General features: G+C 40.8%; 4 protein-coding genes across 12 annotated transcripts in view; 2 read left to right on the forward strand and 2 right to left on the reverse strand.

Annotated features, from left to right (window-relative positions):
* Positions 1-1,188, reverse strand: part of LOC112468838 — a 4,606-nt gene extending 3,418 nt beyond the window's left edge. For 4 of the 5 annotated variants that reach the window (XM_025038246.1, XM_025038204.1, XM_025038233.1 and 1 more), the window contains exon 1: positions 939-1,188. The gene's annotated coding sequence lies outside the window, so the exon portion shown is untranslated. Of the gene's footprint in view, positions 1-254; positions 777-938 lie in introns of those variants that run through there. The other variant, XM_025038227.1, reaches the window with a different exon arrangement.
* A 296-nt stretch (positions 1,189-1,484) lies between these two features.
* Positions 1,485-4,161, reverse strand: LOC112468879 (mitochondrial import inner membrane translocase subunit Tim23). 4 transcript variants are annotated; one of them, XR_003042439.1, is made up of 6 exons: positions 3,991-4,161; positions 3,211-3,460; positions 2,964-3,133; positions 2,759-2,882; positions 1,711-1,804; positions 1,485-1,602 (listed from the first exon to the last, which is right to left on the reverse strand). XR_003042439.1 is itself a non-coding variant. In XM_025038258.1 (5 exons), exons 1-5 carry the CDS (start codon positions 4,061-4,063, stop codon positions 1,596-1,598), a joined length of 618 nt encoding a protein of 205 aa, XP_024894026.1. In that variant the 5' UTR covers positions 4,064-4,161; the 3' UTR covers positions 1,485-1,595. The 4 variants fall into 4 exon arrangements, 3 of the variants coding, with proteins under 3 accessions (XP_024894026.1, XP_024894037.1, XP_024894046.1); XM_025038258.1 differs by lacking the exon at positions 1,711-1,804 and having other exon boundaries at positions 2,765-2,882; XM_025038269.1 differs by lacking the exon at positions 1,711-1,804.
* A 173-nt stretch (positions 4,162-4,334) lies between these two features.
* On the forward strand, positions 4,335-11,633 carry LOC112468816 (DNA repair protein RAD50). The gene is made up of 18 exons (XM_025038174.1): positions 4,335-4,535; positions 4,615-4,942; positions 5,982-6,131; positions 6,226-6,667; positions 6,735-6,889; positions 6,994-7,192; positions 7,291-7,514; positions 7,598-7,963; positions 8,033-8,153; positions 8,245-8,626; positions 8,710-8,915; positions 8,979-9,316; positions 9,569-9,988; positions 10,066-10,191; positions 10,321-10,593; positions 10,675-10,808; positions 10,893-11,024; positions 11,107-11,633. The coding sequence occupies exons 2-18, from the start codon at positions 4,712-4,714 to the stop codon at positions 11,321-11,323; spliced, it is 4,116 nt and encodes a 1,371-aa protein (XP_024893942.1). The 5' UTR covers positions 4,335-4,535; positions 4,615-4,711; the 3' UTR covers positions 11,324-11,633.
* Positions 11,634-21,048: 9,415 nt separating this feature from the next.
* LOC112451928 (cone-rod homeobox protein) overlaps positions 21,049-26,800 on the forward strand; it is a 37,966-nt gene continuing 32,214 nt past the window's right edge. For both annotated transcript variants that reach the window (XM_025011839.1, XM_025011849.1), the window contains exon 1: positions 21,049-22,272. The gene's annotated coding sequence lies outside the window, so the exon portion shown is untranslated. The remainder of the gene's footprint in view (positions 22,273-26,800) is intronic.

The raw sequence follows: 26,800 nt of genomic DNA on the forward strand, positions 1-26,800 counted from the left end.
CACACACACACACACACACACACACACACACACACACACACACACACGAGGCGATATTTATATTTAAATTTCTGAGAAAAAAGAAAAATATTAAAGATATTTAATTCCTTGTTTTTTTTTCTAATTCGATATCAAATTTGTTTTCGATGACGAGGAACAGATATAAGTTAACGATTGTAAAAATATATAAGGAGAAACTTGTTAGAGAGTTAGGAAGCTTCGACGATTGTGATTTTTTAATTCTGAAACTTAACTCTTCTCAAATCTTACGCGGAATCACACGTCCATCGGCGTCGGAGAATCCGAAGCGACTACTTTCGTTGGATATCTCTTGCGTTCCTCCGTGCAATAACACATTGTATACGCAAGCGTTTACGTGCGCACGTGTGTTCTTGTTTGAACAAGAACGCACATTTTCATAAATATTCTTTCGTCATCGCGGCTCGACGATGTTCGACAACGGTCGTGGATCCCACGGGTCAAATATTGACTCAATGCGCGGGTGTTAGCTCAGTCTCCTATTACCAACGTCCCACGAGCAACGAGTACTATCTCTCTTTTCCTTTTCACAGATAATTAATTCGTTAATTAGGTAACCAATTATTGCCGACTTAACACGACGCTCTGAAAATCGCGCACACCCTTTGTTCGGTAAATGAAGAAATTTTTATCCCGATATAAGTGAAGTGACTCCTGTTATCTTCCTTGGTCTGAGATTTCTCGGTTCGACTAATCCTCAAATATTTTTCTCACTTTTGAAATACGAGAAAATGATTATGTATAAAATGAATCACGCGCTTCGAGCACATCACAACCATCAGGAAAGATCCAATACTTACATCGGAATGCGTTGAAATTAACAAATGCATTCGCAATGTTAGATAGATAAGAGTGTGCATTTAAATAGAGACAACCGTCTATTGCATTAATTTTCTTACCTGCGCAACGTATATCGGCCACGCGTAAATCACCTTGCAAACAGTGTCCACGAAACTCGCATTATTCTCTCCAGTTATCGATATGTGCAACACTCTTTATTCCTTTGGTTTATTCCTCGACGCCGTTATGCTGATCACATAAATAATTTTCTCTAATTTTGTTCTATTGAATAACTTTTCGCTTTTTCAACCGCTGATAAATTATAGATAGATATTCCGAGTTGTCCGATACGTATGCGCATATACACGATCGAATACGCTCTGATCGGCGTAGAAATTCCCGTTTCCGTAACATGCGGAGACCTGATAGTGAGATAAACCTTGATAAGATTAACGCCTTTCTGGGAATCATTGTCCACATAATAAATAAAACCACTGTTGATCTCGCAGAAGTGTACGTGTATCCGGTATCGAAAAGTATTCGTATTTGCAAGTAAAGTTTACTGTTATTCGATATAATATCGTAAATGTACGCATATGTTACATCAGTCCGTTTATTTAAAGGTACACATGCAGTGTTGGCTTCAATAATTTATTTGTTCTAAGATTCCTTTAATAATTTATTTGCGTCGATAAGTTTTTCTATGTACAATGTAACGTGAAGGTATGAAAACGCATCGGAGATCTTTTATGAGGTCTTTTATGGAGGTCAATTTGTTATAACCTGCAAAAGAAAGAACGAGAAATAACATTAGAATATTTACTAAACTTGGTACTCCTGTGCGAAATTAACGGCCACTTTACACCTCATTTATAGCGCGTTGAAACTAACTTGCAAAAATAGAAGCTTGGCCTCAGTTCATGTTGGAAAACAATTTGTTTGCAAAAGCGCCGTACTGAATGAATTGGAGACAAGGGAGATTTCTCTAAATTTGAGCAAATAAAATTCTCAAATCATTTCACTTCACTATTATTAATCTAATGTGTGTGTTATACATGTGTATTATACATATTTTTCATACAATAACGATATTTTTTACTGTGTAAAAAGATATTGTTAAGTAGTTATGTATAGTAACAGTTATAAATCTCGATCTCAATCAACAAAATTTTAAATTATCGCATTATTCAATTATAACATTTAATATATAAATCATATAAAATATTGTTCTTATTATATATTTTAAATTATAAAATTTAATGTATGCAGTGATAAAATATCATAAATTAGTAACAGTATTAAGTCTAATTTGATCAATTTAAATTACCTTATAGTTATCTAATCTCTTATTGAATTTAATAATTATCTATTTCTAGAATTCCATTATAAGTTCCTGCTTAAAATACTTTTACGCAATGTAGAGCCTATATATATTTATTATACATATATATACATATATATACATATATATATATATATATAATAAAAATATATATTTAAATATATTATATACATATACTAAAAAATATGTATATATGTATATGTATATTAAAACTATAAAATTCTATAGAGAAGACACCAGTATCAACAGAAGTAAATGAAACTCTTAATGAATGAACATTTGTACATTTTAATTTCACGTTGCATTACCTAAATTCAGTTAGACAGCATTTTGTAAATTATATCTTTCTGTACAATTTTAATTCAAATCTTAACATTTTAAATAATATACATGTTTTTAATATGTGCTCTTATCGCGGTACCTTTTAGATATATAAATGTAGCTTGTAAATTTGTAAAATCCAACTTTTTAAACATTATAACAATACTGTGTGTCTATGTGACTAACTGCTGCAGCAGTAGTAGCAATGAAATATACGGCAAAAATATTTGAAATAATTGTAATTTAGCTAAACCTTTTGCTAAAATATGTACACACTCTTACGCCGCATGTTTCCATCTATTCACACGATGCAACGGTAAGCCTCCGTTATTCCAAGCACAGTACATCACTGCAACTCCTGCCGCGACAGCACCGGCGATACCAGCTTTCCTGATCCCGGCTAAAATAAAAATCAATACACGTCATACTTTATTCTAATAAATTCAATAACATGTACATGCATAGGATCAACGCTTCGTACCAGGCGATCTAAATATCGTAGCGCTCGTGGCAGCTGCAGCTACTGTATTCAAACTGTCGTCGGTTCCTCTTAACCAAGTCAGACCTATTCCAGCGCAGGTATACATTATCATTATCACACCGAGCGAATTTGCCATACTGGCACCACCCTTCATAACATAATTGATCAATCTAGAAGGAAAAAATACAACACGATGTACAATTTTTTAAGTCATCAAAAGATAGGAATGCAAAAGACGAAGACGCACTGTGTTCTCCTGAGTTTGCCTGTCTCGCCAGCGATAGACGTTGCCTTGATGCCTCTGTACAAACCCGACGCGCCGCCGATCCCTGCCCCCGCTATGCACGCAGCTCCAATTTGACTGAAAGCTAACTCGAAGCGGCCCCTCTGCTTCACGGCGCCGTCGGGAAATATAAATTCCGGTTGACTGACGGGAAGGTATGATGGGTCAAAATTCAAATATGGGCTGAGCGAAGCCAAACCCTGTTGCGAGGTGACTAAAAAAAATAAAATTAAAAGTGTCTTAACGTATAAGCAACGTAAAATGTGAACTTATTTATCCTTCATAACACGTCTGTATCTCATCAACTGCAATTATTATTTAAACTGCTCTCGCACGCATCTTTTATGTAACGAGAAAGATTATTTTTACTTTTCTGAAACAGGTGCCGGCCTTCATTCTTCATCGACTTACATTGACGCAATATATACCTTCCCGACAGTCTTATAATTATAATTGTCATTGATATTTAAAAAAAGAAACTATGACTGTAGATTCGTAGGCAACAATGAGGTTAGAAACGCACCTCGTTGTGGGTTCAAATAATTAAATGAGCGAATAATCATCCGCGATACAATTTTAGGCGATACACAATTATATTGTAGTCGACGCCCCGCTTATCAATGTCCAAAGAAACTTTCTGTTATTCACGAAGAAAAGAAAAAGGTCGACAGAACTGCGCGATGAAAAAAAGTTTGGAACGGCTCCAAAAATATCCGAGCGGTACTTCGAGACCCTTTTACTTACCCGGTATATTGGTGTTGCTGTATCCCCCATTGTCGGCGTCGGCACTCCCCGAATTCATGCGAAAGTCTATCATTTTGTCAAGACAATTTGAAAACTGTGGCCTCCTCGTCGGAACACGAGACTCGGACGACCGCGCGGAACAGCACGCAGCATCGGAGGCGGGGGCTGAATATGCCGCAGAACGCCGGGTCGGAAATGACGTAATCGTCCGTGGATGTGTTATTAGACTGGTCTGTTCTTCGTCATTTTCTCAAGAGTCCTTGTTTTCTTGCGGCCAATCAAACTTCGGCCATTCGACAAATGAGGACGAGACGGTCGGAAGTGGAGGACAAACGAACACATTTGCGTTCCAAAATCTAGCCGACAAGGCTGAAAATCTATAGTTCACGTTACGTATGCTATAGATTTTCAGTGGGAAGTAGGATTTCAGGATATTTTGGAACGCACCGTAGCGCATCCCTTCCACACGTGCTTCGTGCTGCGTATGCATTTGGCGCGTTTTATCTCGAGTACCTTCGAACCTTCGGGAGTCGTCTCTCGCGCACGTAAAATCGTTATTCCACTTCTCGCGCGTGTGTCGTCACCTCAACGTCCGATTAGACGTAAAACGAACGTCGATTCTAGTTGCAGGAACGGGGAATCGCGTCACGAGGCCATTTCGAAGGATATCGGGCGCGGCTGAACTGCGCCGCTCGATTAGGGAAGGCAACCGCCGACCAACATGTCCAAAATACGGCGATTGTCGGTTCGCGGCATACGTAATTTCGGCGACGATAACGATGACGCGTTGATACGCTTCTCCTGCCCGTTGACTCTTATCCTGGGCCCAAACGGCACGGGGAAGACGACCATCATAGAGGCACTCAAGTATGCTATGACCAGCGAGTTTCCACCGGGCTCGGAAAAAGGGAAGTCCTTCATACATGATCCCATGCTGACGACGACCGGCTCGGTACAACTGCAATTATACAATGATTTGTCTACTCTCTCGGTTGCATTATGATTGCGATATTACTATATATACTAAGGGCCGGTTGTTCCAACCTGTTGATAAACTACCTTAGTTAAATCATATATATGTCTTTGTTTATCCATTACATTAGACAAAGATAGACATATGATTTAACTATTAGGACTCAGTCACAATGAGAAAAATAAGGAATAAGATAAAGGAATAAGGAATAAAGGAATGTCGCATCTTACTTCAGTACACGTACATTAAAGTGAGATGCAACATGCCTTATTCCTTATTCCTTTATCTTATTCCTTATTTTTCTCATTGTGACTGAGCCCTTAGTTATAGCTGACCAACAAGTTGAAACAACCGGCCCTAAGTGATATATTCAAAATTTTATATATATATCATACAAAATAATATATACAATATACAAATAATAATGATAATATACAATATACAGATAATATACAAATGATAATTATACAAAAATTGAAGCTCTTCAGATATACAATCAAAGTAAATATAAGAAACAAGTAAGAACCAAGTCGGTAGTTAAGCAAAAGTTATATTACACAGTAAGATAAATCACTTAAAATTATAATTACAAACATTTTAGTCTTAAAGTTTAGACTGTCTTCAGTGTGTACAAAATTATGAATGCAGTTATTCTACTCTAGCATTATAACTGAAGAGAGTCTAAACTTTATGCTCGAAACATTTGTAATTGTTATTTTAAAAGATTTACCTTACTATATAATATAACTTTTGTTTCACGTTTGGCATTGGATCTTACTTACCTCTTATATTTACTTTATCCTTTGCATATAATGTTAGATAATCAAATAATTTGGATATATAAGAATTTAGATTGGAACCATTATTGCTCTTTTAGAATACATATTAAATCTTCAATTATTCAGCTTGAGTGAGCCTTCTATCTTTTGTGATTTTTTACTTTTGTGATCATTAAGTATTTCTTATTATTTAAATATTCTAAAGGGTGTTAGGAATAAAGACAGATTTATTGTCGTAGGTGAGAGGCATGGTTAAGGCTGAAATAGTCGATTCTGAAGGTAAAAGCTATATAGTAGCCAGAACAATTGAGTTGTCGAAAGGAGGGAAAAGGAATAATTTTAAAACTCTCGACAGTACTTTGACTACAATAAGCAGAGATAAGAAAAAGGTGAATGGCCTGCTTTGGAATATTTACTATCTACTAGTTTTGTAGATTGTTTTATTTGAATTCTTTTATTTCAATTATTTTATTTGCCCATCAGAAAGCCTCGATAACCAGTCGATGTGCTAACGTTGATGAGGAAATTGGTGTGGCGTTGGGCGTTTCAAAATCGATTTTGAATTATGTCATATTTTGCCACCAAGACGAGCTTAATTGGCCATTTGACTCGGGGCAAACGTTAAAGCAGAGATTTGATGATATATTTAACAGTACTAGATATAGCAAAGCCTTGGATACTATTTTAAAGCTTCAAAAAGAGTTACAAAGCGATATTCGAAGTCTAACGGCAGAGAAAAAGACTTTCAAAGTATTAGTAGCCGAAGTAGAGGATAAAGAGAATAAACTCAAGGATCAAAAGAAAAGGTTGGACACCGCAAAGGAGAAAATAAGCGATATTGATAAACAACTCGACCCCGTGAAACAAAAGCTTGAAGAAGTGCAGCAATTTCATTCGGAATATAAGAATGTCCAGAGTGAGGAAGGTAAGTTAAACAAAAATTCGTTAATATACAGATAAAGAGACAAAACCGTTCTTTTTTTTTTCTCCAGAGAAAAAGAAGATGGAATACAATATGCATAAGGATCGATATGACAAACTGAAGGAAACCATAAAAAACATCTTTGATGGGACGACAGAGGAATTGAAGGAGCTCGTGGAATCATATGACTCTACACTGAAGGAAAAAAACTTCGAAATTACAGAGGTATAAATAAATTCTATGACTACTAGAGCATCTTTGTACATATAAATAGATACTATGGCTATTAGTATTTTCGTATATATTACATATTGGTTTATTGCTTCCAGAATGAAGCCGAGGTCAAAGGTATCTCCGAGAAGGGAAATAGGATCTCGAATATTTTAGCGACACGAAGGGAAACGGTAGGCACATTGAAACAACAAGTAAAAGATCATGAAAAAAGAATGGTTCGTCGCAATCAATTGCTAAATGACGCACTGAAAGCTTGGAATTTTGATGCGGTGGAATCAGATGTATCTGAAATAGGTATTTATAAACTCAATTTCAAGTAATTTGTCGAAATTGAATTGCTTCATTCTTTTTCTCTCTGTATTGCTAAATCATGCAAAAATATTTTTGTGCAGAGGTGAAGGCTCGTACAAAAAGATTGGAAGAAAAGATGCGGACATTAGAGAAACAGGTAGAGGAAAATAGATTGACCATGCAAAGAGAGGAAAAAGAATTACAGAAGGAAGTTGATAAGCTGCGTAGCAATTATTCGAAGATCGAATCGGAGAAAGTTCTTAAAGAAAACGAAGTAACAGAGATAAGAGACGAAATAGACGCAATTCGAAAGCAGATAACACAGGTTAATAATATCTCATTAAGAATTCTTATAATTGAAATATTTAGTTTCTAAAGAAGTAATTTATATCGATTTTTTTACTTTAGATTGGTGCAGCGGGAAATAAGTTAAAGTCCCTCGAACAAAAACTTCAAACGGCAAAGCAACGAATTGACGAACTTAGCAACGCACTGGATGTAAATTCCGTTAAAGCTGATATTGGAGACAAGATAAAATCCAGGGATAAGATTGAAGCAAGTTTAAGCGCGATCGACGACGAAATTTCTTCTTTGCATAAATTAAGCTCGTTAACGGCGGAATTTGAATTAAAAAAGTCGGCATTACAAGCTAAGGAAGACGAGCTGGAGAATTTGAAGAAAAAGCACGGAGATAGCATTAAAGTATTGTTAAACATTCAAGAATTAGAAGAAACGAAATTGAAAGATACTTTGGAACGTGTTCATCAGAAATTGGTATGTGATTCATTTTTCACTTATGTATGTTGTGTGTTTGTGAAATCTTACTGTGATCGTAAATTTCAGGAAAAAGAAACAAATTCGTTAACGCGAGAGATTCAAGCGCAAGAACGTAAAACTACTGCTCTTGAGACAACAGTACGGCATATAGAATCCGACATTAAGAAAAAGACGATAGAACTGCGCAGTAAGAAATTCTATATATATACTTTTTATAATCGTAATAAATTATAAAATTTTTCTAATTAATTGTAACATAAAATTTTGTTCTTTTTTAGATGATAAAGAGAAGATATCTACAGTGTGCGATTATAAAGATTTCGATGAGACTTTGTTACTGCAATCTACTAAAGTAAAGGATCTTCAGGACAAGAGAGGAATCTATGCTTATCAAGCTACAGCCTACAAGGAATATGTCAAAAGATTATCCGTTAAGGATCCTTGTTGCCCTTTGTGTCATAGAAATTTTGAGGAGCAAAATAAAGTTGCAGATTTAATAAAGGAAATCGAAAGCGACATAATACGTAATCAACCTGATCGTTTAAAGTTGTGTGAGCGGGAACTAGCGACAGAACAGGAAAAATATGATAATATGTTGCAACTGAAACCTATTGTTGAAAAAGTTATTCAATGTGAAGAAAATGACTTGAAAGTATTAGAGTGAGCGAGCTTAATTGTATATTATATTAATCAAACTTGAGACTTGAAAGTTATAAAGTTTAATATACTTTTCGTTCATTTAGGGAAAAGTTGAAGAAGATGAAGAACGGCGTGGCGCAGTCGAAAATGGCCGTTAAGGATCTAGAAGCGTCGAAGGCAGAGCCTGAGAAGAAGTTGTTACTGTATAAAAATATGATCGGTGATATTAAATTCTGGGATCGGTGCATAGATGAAATACAGCAATCGAAGAGAGTAGTCAGAAACTTGGAAATTCAAATGGCCAATGCTGGTAATGTTGTTTTGATATTTCAATAATTTACGATTATCAATTGATGTTTCTTTCTATATATAGGAGTTAAGACCGAAAGGACTATAGAAGAAGCGCAGGCACAGCGAGAGTCTTTGAAAACGTCTCTTAAAGAAATTCGTAATAATATTGATGCATTGCAAATCAAATTGAGCAAGCATACCGAGAGATTGCAGGACGCTAGAGCGACGTATAATGGTCTACACGAGGAGCAATTAAAAATACATTCTGATATGCAGAAATTGAAACATTTGAAGGATAAGCAGGATGACTTGTACGCGCGAGAAATTACCGTAGGAGAAACGGTGGAGAAACTACGGAAGGATTTGGCACATGCTGAGACTCAATTGGATTCCAGAAGTCGGCAGTTGGAAAAGACCAAGGTATTCATAGTCGGTTGGTGCATTAAAGACCGTCTTAAGTACAATCTTGAGATGTCATAAACCAATCAGAGTCGTATTAGCATCTTAAGATATTACTTAAGACGATCTAGAAATAAAATCTGACTTATAAATACCGGCCCAAGTTTTAATTTTCATAATATCTACGAATGGGATAATTGTTAATAAAATAAATTAAGAATATCGTACGCGAGCATTTGGAACGTAAAAGGTTGAGATTTTTTTTTTTTACAGACTGAGAATTGGCAAAAGCAAGAAGCCGATAGAAAATCAGTGTCCGAAAATGCCAAACGTTTGTCTGATTTGGATAAAATATCGGACGAGGTCAATTCTTTTGTCAATAGCAATGTACTCGAAAAACTCGCAAACTACGAGCGCGAGATAGAGACTTACAAGAACTCGCTAACGGAACTTATGGACAAGAAAAACGACGTAGAGCAAACGATAAGCAAGTTGAAGGAAGACATTGCCTCTCAAGAAATTAAAAAGCGAGAGTTACTTGACAATATGACGCTACGTAAAATTAAGGAAACCCTAGAAACCTTGAGAGAGCAATACAGAAAATTGAACGAAAAACTGAAAAATATGGATTATAAGGAAATGATGAAGAAATGGGAGCAATTGGAAAACGAGAAGCAAACGTTACTTCGACAAGTAAGTAACGTGTTACAACTTATTTTTAAGATTTATACATTTATATTAATTAACGATTTGCTCAATCGCATTTTTAGAGGAATGTAGCGGTGGGAAATCAGGAAGAGTTGGAGAGAGTAATCAAACAGTACACGCATGAATTACGAAAAGAGGAATACCGATCAGCTCGTCAGAATTATACTAAAAAGTGCATTGAATTAACAGTAAGTATTATTTTATATGCGAAATATAATATACGTTATAATATCTTTCATATCGGCTTGTTACAGTGATTGAAAATCCTAATTGTGATTTTGAATATTAAATCTGCCTTGCATAATTTCTTTTACTAGGTTCAAGAAGATACTATAACTAATCTGAAAGCTTACAACAAAATATTGGATACCGCGATGATCGAATACCACGAGGAGCGTATGTCGACGGTCAATACGATAATGAGAAAGCTGTGGAAGCACGTTTACAAGGGCACGGATACAAGCAGCATAGAGATCTGCACGGAACCTACAGAACAAGGAGCCAACAAAAGGAACTACAACTACAAATTGATTCAAACTAAACACGGATGTAAAATGGATATGAGAGGACGTTGCAGTGCTGGACAGAAGGTAATTAGAATTCGGGCAATTAGCACACACATGATCAGTGAAATGCACACACATTACAATTAATATCCGAATTTTTCACAGGTATTGGCGTCGATAATTATAAGACTCGCTTTGGCAGAAACGTTCTGCAAGAATTGCGGCATTCTCGCGTTAGATGAACCAACGACAAATCTGGATGAAGAAAACGCGAACAGTTTAGCGGATACGTTAACTAAGTACGTATGCATTTTTGTTAGGGACAATTGATTAAAATAATTGAATAACTATAAATGACGTAATGTAACGCATATGTGTTGCAGAGTGGTCGAGTTGCGAGCAAAACATCAGAAGAATTTCCAGTTGATTATAATCAGCCACGATGAAAAGTTCCTACAGAAGCTTGCCAATTTGAATAATTACAAGCAATTCCATGAGCTTTATCGTAAACACAAGTACGTAATATGAGAACACGTGTTTTTTTTGTTTGTAAGAAATCAAACTGTTAGAAATAAAGAGCTGAACTCTTTTTCGTAGTGGGATGACCGCGATAAAGCTCTCTGCCTTCAACGAGCCTATGAGTTCTCTATTGCACATTAAGGATGAAGATGAATCTGACGATGAAGAGCGAGTTAATGAGGTTCAAGAGTCGACCAGTGGTACATCTAGAGATACATCGAGTAAAAAGAGATACAATCTGGATGACAACGAAGATAGTAGACCGCCCGCTAAAAAGAAGTATTGCTTCACCTAGTAATTTAAAATACACGTTCCGTTTTTTATACCAAACATATATTTCGTTTATATAACATATACATATATATATATATACATTATATGTATTTTTTTATATAATATATATTTTATTTTTTATATGATAATGTTCCTGTAATTGATACAGTATATTCGTAACATGGTAGTGTGTATTGTGAAAGAAATAACCAAACAAAAGTTATATGTGCTAAAAATACCTCAAGTAATATGATAAGAACATGAAAATTATTTTATAATTACTCCGAAGGAGATGTAGTGTTGGTTATTAAATAAATTTAATTTTCAAATGATATTGAATTGTATGTTATTATAAGTCTCGTGTTCTTCAAAAATATTGATGTTTTAAATTAATATTAATATTTAAATATAGTTATAGTGCAATTATACGACTATTATACAAAGAAATTGCACAAGAAAGATTTCTCAAGGAAATTAATATAATGAGCCGAGATAAAGAAAGAAAATATTTGGATTTTAAATTTGGAGTAACATTTGGCATGCTCGAGAAGTGTTGACTTTTTGCATCTGATTACAATAGAATTCGACATTTTCTTGCGTCTCAATTGAATCATTAAAAGAAGAACCGTAGATTTTTTCTAATTGACGTGATGATTCATATCACAAACGTGACATTTAATATTTTCACAAGATTTTAAAAAAATTTTTATACAATTTATTTTTATACCAAATTGCCGTGAATGTAAATAATACTATCGGAGCTTTACAATTAGAATATATCTCGAAGGGGGTATCGTCAGGGACGTTAAAAAGCGCCGAGTTTCCAACTTGGGACCGCCAATTGAAGCGGGAGAATCGGTCGAACGCGGTGTAACGAGAATCAATCGGGAAGTCGGCCGCGGGCGGGCATTCCAGTATTGTCTCTCTCTCCGGCGAGAGTCTCGATGACCGCTATAGTTAACGAGTTATCGCGAATCGAGTGCCTGGGGGAGGGAGCCGGCATCGTAATGGGCTGCTGCTGCCGCTGCTGGCTGCTGCTGCTGCTACTGCTCGGGTAGTCGTAACGTCATAATAGAATAGCGATGTTAGTAATACCATCGCGCGATACCGCCGCGACTGGAGGCAACCGACCGGGCGATTGACTGGCCCGGCGCGGCATACCGAGTCTAACCAATTTGCATCGCATTGTGTACTCGTTACGGCCTCCATCTGCGCCCGCGCTCGCGCGCATACATCGCCGAGGCCGAGGCCGAGGCGACGGCGACGGGGAGGCCTTTGGACCTCCTTTCCTTTCATTAACGTTCCCTACTTTTCTTTTCTTCTCTCTTAACGGACATTTACATTTTTAATTATTATCATCTCGTTACTTTAATATTTTTCCACATTACGTATTTTTCTTCTTAAATATAACTTCCAGAAAATTATGAAACAAATGTATTTCTTTAAATTTAAAATGTTAATTTTTTAAAAAGGATTGTCTGGAAATTGCTCCAAGAATTAAACGGAGAGAGGAGAAGGTTGGGGCGGGTTCGTTACGTAAAATAAAAATTGACCTCAGACTGATTCGATTGGGGTTGGGATGTCCTGTATTTAAATTAGCGCATCGGGGGTTTGCATTTCGGCGGGCGGCAGCGCGGTAGCGATTGCCGGGCGAGAGACGTCGTTTGCCGTCGCGCTGAATGCCTGAATGCATTCGCATGCATCCCGACTCCCGACGGCGAAACCGAGCGCCGCACCAGTACCAGCAATCAGCGCCCTGGGAGAGCCGTGGAAACCGCGGAAACCCCCAACTCTATTATCGTTTCTGGCATCGTTATCGTTATTAGCCGCTCCATCGCCCGGCCATCCTATACACCGGTGAGAGCGAAACTACCCCCGATGCGTTTTCGTTATGGATCTCGAGGCTCACGAATTAAGATACATAGTCGATATAATTTAATATATTATTTAGTATATTGTTTTATATAACTCTATTAAATATAATATAAATATAATACTATACACATAAATTTAATATAGAGTTATATACATATAAAACTCTATATTAATAAGTCTAATACCGAAAAAAATTAAGACGAAATGTTCAGCAGCTCTTTACGCGTTTCTTTCATCTCGCCCAGTCAGTTCTATTCATCTAGCATCCCTCATGATTTTCTTCAATATTATACTTCAATGAAAACAAAATGTTTGGCAGGACTTTATTGCGTTTCTTTCATCTTGCTCAAATTCCACTGATCCAACATCCCTAATGATTTTCTTTAATGCTATAATAAGTTCGGATATTGTCATGATATCAATCATAATGATTTTATAACTATTTCCATCTTATTTTCGTTCTTCTTTCGCAAATTGTTTCATTGTTTTTTCCGCGAGAAACAACGAAACATTCCGACCTCGCAACAATGCTCGTAATATGATTACACTAAAAGGTTTAATAATATTGTGATTGATATTGTTGCGCTTATCGATACGCCGGCGCCGCGCCGCCCGTGTGATTCGCGGCCGGGCTATCTCGAGCAATTGAAGCGCAGAAATGTAACGAGAGGACGGATCTCTCCCCTGGCCTTCATCTCCGATCCGCTTTGATCCCTTTCTCACTCCGATCCCTCGGCGAGGAGAGGAAAGGCAGGCGGGGAATTTCCGTCCGCGCCCCCTCTTCAAAATATCAACTAAACGATAACCGTATTTATTATTCATTCGGCCGCCTCTCGTTCCTTTCCCTTCTCGTGCCGCGTCCCCAATTTTACGAAGTAGTTTTTCAAAGAATTCCGCGGAGCCGGTCTGCATCGCCCATGAGACAGCAAGGGGCGGGCGTGCATAGGGCGCGGAAAGTGCTTGGATCGGCGATAGAAGGGCCCTCAAACTCCGCGAGATTATCATATCCGATACGATATCTTTAAGAAAAAGTGACGAGGACAATCATTCGTGTGTAAAATGCGCTACAAAAAACGGTGATTATAAAGTTTGAACCCATTCTCGGCGAATAAGAAGTCCTTATCGAAAAGACCACTAATAAAAAACGAATTAGGAACTTTGACGCGGGTTACATTTTCCGAGACGCGTTTGCACGTTACAAAAAATAATAATAATGTAGATCTATCCCGATCGGAGTTGGGGAAGTATTGTACGCGAGCAGCGTGTTCGTCGGCGAAAAAAAATAAAAAAAAGAAGAACGTAGTGTAATCGAGGCGAGAGTCGAAGTGTACGCGATTTCGGCGGAAAATCGAGCCTGAAATAATCCCCGGACAGACAACGAGGAGAAGAAAGACGTGATCGAGTTATCGAGATTAACGCGAATGCATCGAACCCGCGCACTGATCTTCCCCCGCGTCAAACCTCGAAAACGCACCCCCGATCGGATTCAACGATATCAATTACCCTCTTCGACGTTGCGCCGCAATATCGATGCGGATGTTAGACGCGCCCGGCAGGCTCCGAGAATCTCCATTTGATCCTGATTCAAGCTCGCTTCGCGAGGCGCGCAATGAGATTCGCAATATATCTGGTCTTCGCGATACACTTTCGAGGCCAGAATTTATTTTGTCGTAAAATTTAAGCGCAAATTTAATCGCGGGAATATAAAAAAAAATAAAGAATTAATATCTATTATATAAACATCAAGATTTATATATATAGTGTGTTATATATAATATAATACTATATAATTTAGGATTTATTATAATTCTCAAGATTTTAAACAAACTTTAAACCATTTTGATATTTCGCTTATTTTTTATCAGATATTTAGCAACGCGTCAAAGTTCAATTCAATAAGTAAACGGCGAAGTCAATATCGATGACGTCGCCTGGTTTCCCGGATGTAATTTCGCTCTCGTCTTCATCCTTCACGATCTTGTTACTCCTCGCGCGTTACATCCTCTTCCGAGATCAGACGCCACTTTTCTTTTCCGTTTCCTATCGGCCCGCCTTCGCCCGCCTATGACCAAGTCCCCGAGGATAAAAGGGATCAGAGGAAAAAGGGGGATATGGATTGACACTCGAATTCCACCGGTAAAGGATCTCCCTCTTCCGGCCGGTCATTTTTCTTACCCTCGTCACACCCCTCGCGAGCCCCACCCCACACCCTCGGCCCGGCTCGAATCCCGCTCGCGGTTTAACAAACTAGATTCATCAAATTCGACACCGATCGTCCATCCGCCGGTCGGTCGATTTCTCGTTCTGGATTTCGCGTCCGTCAGGTCCCATATAGCGCGATAGGAATAGCGTAACTTGTCAGCGCAGCGAAATTTTTTTACGTGGGAATATTTTCCGCGAGAGATCCTAATTCATTTGCAATTTGTATTTCAAACGATGCATTATTTATTAATTTTGAGAAAGAAAGAATCTAAGAAAGAGAAAATTTTGACTATATATATATACATATAAATTAAAAACGCAAGGATATAATATTAATTAAATTTATAATTATACCATATTTATTTTATTTAATTATATTATATAAATATATGTATACGTTAAGGTATAGGTATATTAAAATATGTCGTATCTATCGTATCTAGAAGCATTCACGCGTTGCTTTTTAACGTGCTGCACGAAAGGAAATTAATTTAATTAAGATCAAATTATCATTAACTCACGTCGCTCTTGTATCTGGATTAAGAACGGGACGATGGGAAAACAAGGACATTCGTGTGGCCCACTTCGAGCGGGTAATTCCCCGTCTACGATGTTATATTGACACGGGGAATATCGGCGCTAAATCATCTGTCACCCCCGAGTTCGCCCCCGTAACATCACCCGGGAAACTCCGAAGTCTCCGGCTGTCTATCTGCCGTCACTCACGAAAGCCCTCGCGCCGTGTTACGAGGCATCGTCCCCTCGCGTGCCCTTCCTCCCTTAAAACAGGGTGTTTACACGTAATCGCATTTCGAGGGTTCAATTTATTAAAAAGACGCCGTCCGACTTGACGAGCCATTTTAACATCGACTTTTCACGGATGGCGTTTGTTAAAACCGATTTCACGGAAATCCTAAACAATCCGTTACTTTAAAGCGCGATGACTTTATCTCTCACCGGCGCCGTCTCGACCAAATTAGTTTATCACGAAGTTTACGTTATTTCGCTCTTCTCTCTCCTCCTCTCTCTCTCTCAGTCTCTTTCTCTCTTTCTCTATAAGAGCGCCCGATGTAATTCAATTTGTCCGAAACGATTAGCAGGTAATCTGGACTTATCGAGTAATCTAAAGCGCATGAGTTCGCAAGTTCTAGAATTTATCGAGTTATCGGATATATTGTTGGGCTACTCGAATTTATCGGGCGATCAAACGCGAAGCGCCGCGCCGTCGCATCCCTACAAAATTTAGGATTTGATATTTTAGTACACATTATATTATTTACATAATATAACTATCCTTACGTAATAATAATTCGTTTTCGCATAAATCTGGTGATTACATTATTAGTAAGTTTCGCATTAAAATAAAATCGACGTCGTCTAAAGTTCGATTATTTCAATCTCTTTCAGTCACGCTTTCAGTTTATCGGCTAAAATATAGAGAAAATTCAATGTTTACTTTAATTACGTTAAGATACATACGAATATTTTCGCTAATCTTCGGCATTGTTACTACTATATGTATATATAATTTTACAGTTCTATTAAATAATTAAATTATAGCTACATTTTAGAGATATGATAAAGTGCTTCGAGCAGAGATTCAGCAGCGTGCTAACGATCAAATTTACGCAAGGAAGAGTCTTCGCTCTCGCGACGAAAAAAAAAGAGATCGCGGGCTGAGAGGGTTGACCTAATAAGAGATTATTGCGCCTCCGACAGTGGAAGGGAAGGGCCGAGGCATCGCGACGGGAAAAAATGGAAAGAGCAACAACAAAGTAGACATCGGAGGGCCAAAGTTGCCAGTCGATGCGGCACGTTGCAGGATCGTCCGCGAAAGAATTTCGCCCCCGTCGTTTCCCACTATCTCCCCCTTCAGCCTCCGGAGCACCCTCCTCGTGCGGATGTGTGGAAGCTTTCTACGGCATCGGTGGGCACCACCACCATCATCGTCGTCGCCGCCACCGCCGCCGACGCCGCCACCTTCTACTCTTCTTCGTTTTCTTCCTCCCTCCCCCGTCCTCGCCACCCTCCTCTGTGTCCCCTTCCGTTCCTCGCAGGAGGAACATGGCTCCCAGGCAGGAGATCCGTCCGTCCACACCCTCGCTCTCGCAGCAACCCCGCGCGATCCCCCCCTCTTTCCCCCCGGACACTTCCCTTCCCCTTCCCCGCTTCTTTCCCCCCCCCCCCCGGGCCCCCTCCCCCCCCCCCCCCCCCCGATGCATTTTAAATCAAAGCCTCGGAGGTAACGCAATCACCAGGCATCACGACGCTTCCACAATTTTCTACTTTAAGCTACTTTATGTATTAGTACCCCCGCCGTGTCTCTCCCCCGTCCCTCTCGTTTCTCGTCGACGGCGCGCAGTACCCTCTCTCCCGTCACCCCCGCGTTATGTCAGTGCCCGTCACACCGGCGGCTTCGCAGCGTTGCTCTTCTGTCTCGGATCCCTCTCTCGCGCCCTCTCTTTGGCCCCCGCCTTCCCTCCGCTCCGTCCTTCCTCCAACCAGGCTACCATCACCACCCCCTAGCACGGGACTGGTAACAAGGTTATTTTATTAAACGAACCTCCGCACCGCCCGCTCGCCAACGTCGCCGGAATTCGAGACGCGCCAGCAGCTCGTCTAACCGCGAGCGAGGAACACCGTAGTCCTTGCAAAGGGAACGGAAGTGGGGAGAGCAAGTGCTCTCCTTCGCGCGGTGTGAAGCAACGAGGATACTAAATTAGATTGTAGGAAAAATAGGACGTGGAGGGAAAGAGCGATTCATTAATTTGAATCACTCATCTTTGTTCCCGCAGGAGACGTTGAGCGAGAGAAGCGGAAAAAATGGACGAAGTCGAATGACGAAACTCGATTCGTTAATTCAGTCGCCCGTTTTAAAAAGTGCTTTTTACAAACCTGTCGTAGATGGCTTTCAACCGTGCATATAAATTTCATTTGGGAAATATTTCTTCTTATGACTACCGCCGATAAGAATAGAAACCGATCAGAGCGTTAATTAATTTTTGCCGAGGCCCTAAATTTACTCGCGCGACACCGCGACACCGCGACGAGGGGAAAAAAAAGTCGACTTCCAAATTCGTCAAAGGGCCCGTCGTGAAAATTTAACGATAGGAGCGGTGCTCTCTGTAAACTCGCGAGAATGAAATCTATTTTTCACGTAAACGAATAACGCGTTTACGTCTCTCCCGCGTATGCTCTCTCTCTCTCTCTCTCTCTCTCTCTTTTACGACACGCGTCATTCCCTTCCCCCCCGCGAAAGTTTGCCGCGTCCGTTGCGGTTCCGGCCGCGTGAAACGACGGGAATTCGCTTAATGCGCTTCGCGCGGAAATGTCCTCGCAGCGCGCTTTATAGCCGCGCGAAAGAAAGCTGCTAGTGAATAATGAGAAGAAAGAAATATCCTAGGATAAAAGATTCATTTTTGACGGCATTCTCTTGCCCTCTTCCTTTCTCCACGTCAAACGGGCTGGACGTCCCGGGGTGGTTACTTATACCGGAGGGGGATGCACGTGTGTTCGCGGCGCGCAATTCGCAAACGTGGCGCGGTGTAATCCAGTCACCACGTAACGCGATTACTCTCCTAACTCAGCCTGTCGTTTTGTGTCTCTCTCTCTCTCTCTCTCTCTCTCTCTCTCTCTCTCTCTCTCTCACACTCGCTTTTTCAGAGTTCTCCCTCTTTCTCTTCTTCCCATCGCTCGCAGTCTCACCTCCTGTCGCAACTCTCGGCCATCCCTAGAGGCCGAGTAACGCGGAACCAGCGGGACGGGAAGCTATAGTAGCGGGTATGCGGGTAGTTACGTGGCATTAATAACGGGTTGGAGGAAATCTTCGGCGCGCGGGTGTCGTTATTTTTCCCCCCCTGGATAATGGAAACGTCTATTATCGCCTCGCCCGCCGTTCGTAACGCGCGACGGAGGCTTGATTTAAGATTAATTTTGACATTAACGTTGCAAAAACCCCACCGACATTTGCAGCATTTATACACCTATGTATATTTTGAGAGGGATATTTCTGGATGCTCACGATTAATTTTAATCGGTTACAAAATAGATATCTGTTACACAGATCGTTTCGGTATAAACGCACGTACACACGTTGTTTTATTTCATTATTTCATTATACTTTTGAAAAAAAGATCGCTCTCCGCCGTCCATAACGGGAAAATTTATCGTAATTCTCCATTAGCGTTGAATCTATTTTTAAGCAGCCGTTCTCGTAATTTTTAAGACAACTGGAGTAATTAATCACTCTTTAAAGCTGTACTTAAAATTACGCTGCGTAGGGCGTGAAATAAAAATAAAATGAATTAAAAAGAAACTATATAAGGAGAAACGCGCAGTCAAATATTTTTTATATATATTTTTTAACTCGAAAGGAAGGCGGTTATAAAGATGCAGATAATATCGAGATTAATATATTTATTATAATTACTGGTCCCTGGCGGCGATTTAATAATTTTCGTAAATTATCGAGTCATTCGAGTCGAGAAGAATCGAAACGGGCTACCAAGAAAAAAAGATATTACATAACGAATGATATCAGAATCGGCGCAGACGTGGAAAAGGGGAAGACGATGCAAAGGGGGGAGATCAAGCTGGAAAGGATACTTTGTACGGGCAATGTAAACCGAAATTACGTTACTCCTGTGCGTCGCCCGCATAAAGTGAATCGTATAGTAGTCCCGTCAGACGGTGGCTATACGAGGATTTGTGAGCTATTAATCGATAATTCTAATTCCCCTCGATGTTCTAACGCAACATCGCGGAAGAAAAATTTTATTAACATCTCAAAAAATCCATCCCTCCTCTACTTCTTCCCTTCACTTTTATACAAACTCACGGAAATTGAAAGAAACAATTACACCAATATTACTTTTATCTTATAAAGGATAATGATCAGGCCAGAGTCTAATCGTCTGCACGATTCTAAATCCGTGCCCGGTCGCATTTCAAATCGCGTTAAAAAAAGTGGATGTTATTGTCAAGGGCGGCGGTGGTCGCGAAGGACGAGTGAGCGTGCGAACGCGCAGAGAACGAGAAGCCGCGCGCGGCTAACACGCGCTCTGCCAAGGATCGCCATGGACTTGTGAGGGGCAAAGAGGAGGCTGGGGTAAACGCGATTTACACCATGACGACTATCGCCTCTCTTCTCGCGCAAAGTGCCTACGTGCAGCCGCGAAAGGGCGCGAGGTGGAGAGAAGGAGCGAGAGAGAGAGAAAGAGAAGGAGAGGGAGGGAGGGAGGGAGAGTTGTTACGACACACCGGCGGGTGACAGGACTGACAGGAGATTCTGCTCCGCGGGAGGACGGGGCCGGGGGTGGCGGGGAGGACGGGAGGGCGAGAGGGATGAAAGTAGGGATGTTTGTCGTACGCGTTATTTGGCCAATAAAACCACGTGGCGGCGCACGGAGGGCATCGGGCGTCGCGCCGCCGTTCGCGGAATAGACGATCGTCGGGGAGAGGCGCGCCGGCCGCCGCCGAAGCGACGACGGCGGAGGGTGCGAAGGGCGCGCGCGGAAGAAAGAGATGGGTAGCGGTGCACACGACGGTGCGTAGACCACGCCTCGCCGCGTGCTCGGCGCACGCGTGGTTCCGCCTATTCGCCGTGCACGCTTCCCGTCGCGGCCCGCGACGGAACGGCGACCGTCCGCGACTCCACCGCGGCCGCGACACGTCGTCGTCACGCGACGCACTATCGGCTTGGAGGTCCTGTCGCCTTGCGGCTCGCGTGTCGGTATTCGGAGCAGGCAAAGAGAGAAAGAGAGGAGAGAGAGAGAGAAAGGGAAAGAAAAGAAGTCCCCGTCCTGTCATTCGCTGTCGCAGTGCTCCCCGCGTGCTCATCCACGAGAAACGACGAGATCAAGCACCACGTGAAGCTGACTGCTACTCGACTCGACTGATGCATCGGAATTTCACCCTGGATTCCGCCTTGGTCGCGTGGATACCCATTGAGCTGTCGCTCCGAAGAGGATTCCGTGAAGATCCAGTCACGGTTTGTCTCAAACACACATAGGAATTCGTTCACTTGTTCTCCTCTCACGCGGAAGTGTTACTCGAAGAGAGAGAGAAAAACGTTCCTTCGGTTTTTCCCTACAAGTGTTTATCAACGTCGCGCCTTCATCAGGATTCCTACGATACGCTTCGTCCTGATTTAACATATACTGACGATAAGTTTTTTCGCCATCCGTCAATGTCGCTCGAAAGAACATCGTGATCTTCGTTAAGTTCCTATCGCGTGTGACTGTCAAATATACACATGACAGAAGCGAAACTCTCGGCTGTTACTCTTGGCAGAAGTCCGACGTATTCGTACGCGACAGGTCGCCTCGCTTCATCGTTCAGAACTCGCGAGAATTCACCGAGATCGACGATCTCGTGATCATTTTATCAATAAATATTAGATAAAAAGAAATACGCCTAATTCGTCTTTGCACAGGGCACGTCAAGTGTTTCTTTTCGTTACTCCAAATTGTTGGTTACGACAAGCGCAGAACAGTGATCTAACGCCGCAATACACCCGGAAGGTATCGCCAACGCCAACGTGATCCCGCAGGTTGAACCCCCGAACGAGATTTGCGGAAGCACACGCATGCGGAGTTAAGGACAAAGTCGAAACAGTACGACACGAGGTCGGGAAAGTGTGGCGGGAAGTGGCGGGATCGGCGTATCGATCGGAGATCAGACGGGCACTCTCCAGAGCGTCCGTCGACCGGCTGATATTCGCGGGGAGAGGGGATCCGCGGCGGTGCGGAAGAGATCGGGAAGGTGTTGTTCAGCCACGAGTCCAGGATTCTCACCCCCGGAGGCAGTGCCATCTCGCCCGGGGGCGCGGGGCCACCCGCGAGCCCATCGCCGGGACACTATCATCCACCTGCGCACAGTCCGCCCCTGGTCAAGGTAAGCCCTTTGTTTTCATCGGGGATATCGAAAAACAAACATCGGTTCGTGAATGAAACTGGCCCAAAGTGCGCTTGAACGAGTACGAAGTCGACCGAAGAAACTGTTGCATTAATTTATATCATTACTAACGCAATAATATATATTTTTATTCGATAATTATAATTAAATTGGTCAGTAACATGAATTTTTTCATCGGTAAATGATGCCAATTGCGACATTTTCGAAAGTAATGGTTAATTATAATTATTTTTCCGCCCGATTGTTGAGTTTATATAGCTATGATTTTTTAACGAAAAGATGTGTTTTGCAATCCTAAATATATATACGATCTATATATATATATATATATATATATGCAATTTATAATTATGCGACGAAGTAATAGCTTGTCGGCGCACTGTTAAATGCTGTACGTATTCTGACGCTTTCATTACCATGTATACCTATTAAATCACTCTCGACCGGTCTCGGGAATACTTGAAATAAATAAATGAAACACGAGCGCTATTTATTAAATTATTCATTTTGTCAGCGTGACAGATAACGAAGAGATTGAAACAATTGAATAATAGTGGCATGATTACAAGCAAGAGCACTGTTTTATCTGTAACTAACGCATTTCGGACGTCCGGCTTTTGAAGTAATATACGTACTTAAATCCCGTCCGCGCATTTTCACATTGACAAAGTTTTTGCGATAAGCAATGTTGTTCAACGTGTTTTTACGACACGGGGAGACGCGTTGAAAAATGTAATTCAAATTCTAAGAGGCAAATCTTGTTTTAGGAAAAAAGAACGAGAACGTTTATCCGGATAACAACTAATTATTTCACATAAATCGTTGAGTTAAATTAAATGGCTTTGTTATTAAGCGCGCCTTGTTCATTTTGGCTTAACAACACGGATGCGCGCGCGGTTACATTTTACATGTAACGCCTAACGATAATCGCGCTGAGAAATTATTAATGCGTCAGAGGTTTAAATTCGATCGCTGTTTCAAAGTCGATCGGAATTATTCTGTCACATTTAAGTGGCCTGCTAGGGTAGAGTGGACGAACGTAATGAATGCTATAAAACACATTTATGTCGTCACGTTAAATAATGAAGACAAATGTGATATCGATAGATTTCCTTTGTGCTTTTCGCTTCGCTCAAGATTGCTTCTCCCTCGCAAATCTGATATTTTTTATTACATTTGTGAGGCTCATATTATTCATTCTTTTTTATATATTTTTACTTTTATGTATAAATTTCGTTTTTTTAAACGGTTCTTTGTAAAAAGATTTATTGTTATTATTTTATATCATCTTTTCAAAAATCCTTTGTGTAAAAAGATTTATTATTGTTATTATTTCATATCGTGTACGATCGCGCGGGACTCGCGTCGCATTCGACTGTCACATGAGTCAGAAAAAATTATGTTAAAAATAACTATCGACGATCATCGAATTAATTTAAAATTAACTATTAAGTACCGTATGCGAACTAGTACGTGACGTAATAAAGCTTTGAGTAGAAAATTGGTGCGATTTGTTCCCCGTTCTATTTTCCATAAATAGTTCGCGATGCGATCAGCGTATTTAATGTATTAGGATATCTGAAGAACGGAAAGTACCGGGATATTCGACCTTAAACATGATAAGAAAAATAGGAAGAGAATAGTATAGTAATAACTATGTTTCTCATTCTATGAATGGAGGAAAAAATTATCTCGATATTCTGTTCTTCTCTTCATAACTTCAGAAATTATAATATCTCGAAGTGAAGTAGGAAGTTATTAAAAAATATACGATAGAATGCCTTAAATATTGTATTGTACACTGAAATTAAACAGATTACTTTGCCATTTAAGTTTATTTTTACAAACGTGGCGACAAATAGAAGTTGGCAACATTCAGTGTATTGTCGTGCATTATTTTTAACGTTAAGAAGAGACGATGTCGATCTCAAACGACAGCTATAATTGCCTACCAATGTACCAATACAAATCCGTCTCCGTAGTCTACATTGTTAACTGTAAGACCCCACGGCATCTGTGGAGAGTTACGCGCTTAAATTGTCACGGCGGAAACTTGTCAGCGATCACATTATAATCCAGGGATATATGTGGCAATTACGGCATTAGACCCGAATAGCCGATAATTCCGTTTTAGGTTTGAACTAGACTTTGCCGTAATAGGATTAGAATTTGCGGCACGTTCAGGTGACCGTCTATTCTAGACGCGCACCCTCCAACCTACCCTGCGAGCTATCAGCTGCATTTAATCCCGTGAATACTAATTTGAAGTCGATTTCTTTCTCCAACATGAGATAATAGTTTCATTGAATCAAGATCGAATCACCAACAATATATTTCTCTTTCGATCAATCACTATTAAATGAAAGACCTTAATGGCAAAATAATGTGAGTCAGTTTTCGTAAAACTTGTACAATTGTTCTGTACTTACGACTTTATTCTCTTTCTTGTTTTGATAAACGTCTAAATGTCAGAATGAAAAAAAACTGGGTTATATCACATATGCTTTTGTAACTCTTTAAATCCGCCTAAATAAATGAAATATCAACTTACGTTCGTCGTTACCCAACCGAGCGTTCGCTCCTTCTTCGTTTTATCGGCGACTTTCAGCCCCATCATCCGACATGTCCCGGATTTTCTCTCTCCCTCCCTCTCGGCGTTACTTCCGGAATCAAGTGCGATCTCGGAATTTGACGCGACAAGCGCAATACGATATCGTCCTCGGAAAAGCGACTGCTCTTTATGGTCACGTAATAACTGCGTGGGACTGCCGCCGAGCGGGGAAGCGGGAATGGCGGGGAACGGTTTCGCGAACCGTAAGGGAGGCAAAGGGAGGAACGGAGGTGGAGAAAGCGAGGAAGCAAGAGAGAAAAAGAGAAAGAAAGAGAGAGAGAGAGAGAGAGAGAGAGAAGCAGTGGGATAGACGAAGAAAAAGAGGCCGACGATGATGATGGGTGTAAGGGCGGCTGTCCGAGCTCGTTTTCGTCAGCCGCCGCCGTGAATCCCTCTGGGGACTCCGCGCGGCAGCTGTCTACGGACTGCCGTTGGAGAAGCCCCGGTCGAAACTTAACGTGGAACGATTCCTGGTCCGTGCCCTGTTCCGTTGAACCGCGCGTTTATGATATCATTTCTGAATTAATAAAAAAAATAAAAAGAAAAAGAATGACAGGGAGAAAAGACGACGCATCTGATGTTAGAATGAATCTGGTCCGTAATCTACGAGGTATATTTTAGGTATACGCGCTTTCATATTTAAAGCTGATCTTACGAGATCCGGATTTGATCCGTTTTAGCACTAAATGTCCCGTGATTACATCTAAAAAAAAATGAGACGTGCATGCTATTATTACGAATTATGCATGGGCTCGCGGAGCATTATCAACGAGACGGAACGTTATCTATACGCTGCTTCCGACATTTCTATTCGCGATAAGCGGCCTTAATGCGCGATACGGAATTGTTATGCCTAGAACGTGAGAAGGGAGAAGGGTGAAGGGCCGTGCGGCCCTGCTCGAGGACGCTCGCACACGCGCCCGACACTTTCGCTCCGATTAAGCTTAATTCATTCCGCCGACGTGGAGCGAGGCAGAGGAGAAGACGTTAACGCTAAACTGCTCCAAGAGCGCTCGCCGGCTTGCGCTGTCTGCCAGTCCAATCCTGCCAAGTTAACCTCATTAATAAATTAATTAGATATTATTGTGTTGGAAGCCACGGGGCGGCAGCTGCGGGTACGCTTTCCTCGTCCTCCGTGATCTCCCTCTCTTTCTTTCTTCTGCCGTCTTCTTGCTCTCGAATACGGCAACGGGGGAAGGGAGAGTGAGGGGGGTCAGGACCCGTGACGTCACTCTTACGATGACAAAATGCGTGTTATAACCGCTCGCTCGCTACCCGCACATTTTTTTTTCCCGACGCGGAGTCTTCGAGCGACCGATCGATGATCATCCACGGTGTCTTTCCTCCAGTTTTCACAGTTTTTGATAGACACCGTGATAAAATTTTCATTTTCGATTCTCCAACGAGAGATTTCCACAGATTCTAATTTTAAAATAAAAGTTTTATCGGAAACTTTATTTCCACGATGCACTTAGATTAAAGATCGAGAAGGCGCGCTAAGCTCTTAGAAAAAGATTCGTACGAAAACGAAACTTTACCTCCGGCTGTAATTAAAGAAATGTAAAGAGCAGGTTGGTTCTAGGAAACACCTTGCGTGTCTAATTCCGCGAAAATATTTTCTCGACGCGGCCTTTCACCCGGAGAGGAGAAGAGACGTTGGATTAGAAAACGGAATTCTATTCCGAGTTACGTAAAGCGTGAAATATAATTTTAAGATCGTGAGAAGCGCGCGCGCGCGGAAGAGAGAGAGAGAAGACCCTTTTCGTAATTTCTAGCGCGCTACCCAAGGAGCCCGGGCGGTCGGCGGCGCTCATTACGGGATAGCACGGCTCGTACTGGTAATGACAAAAAGCACACGCGGCATTATCATTGCGGAGTGTATGGCATTAAGCTGTA

This window comes from Temnothorax curvispinosus, unplaced genomic scaffold (assembly GCF_003070985.1).
Source record: "Temnothorax curvispinosus isolate PA1 unplaced genomic scaffold, ASM307098v1 QBEX01000258.1, whole genome shotgun sequence".
NCBI lineage: Eukaryota > Metazoa > Arthropoda > Insecta > Hymenoptera > Formicidae > Temnothorax > Temnothorax curvispinosus.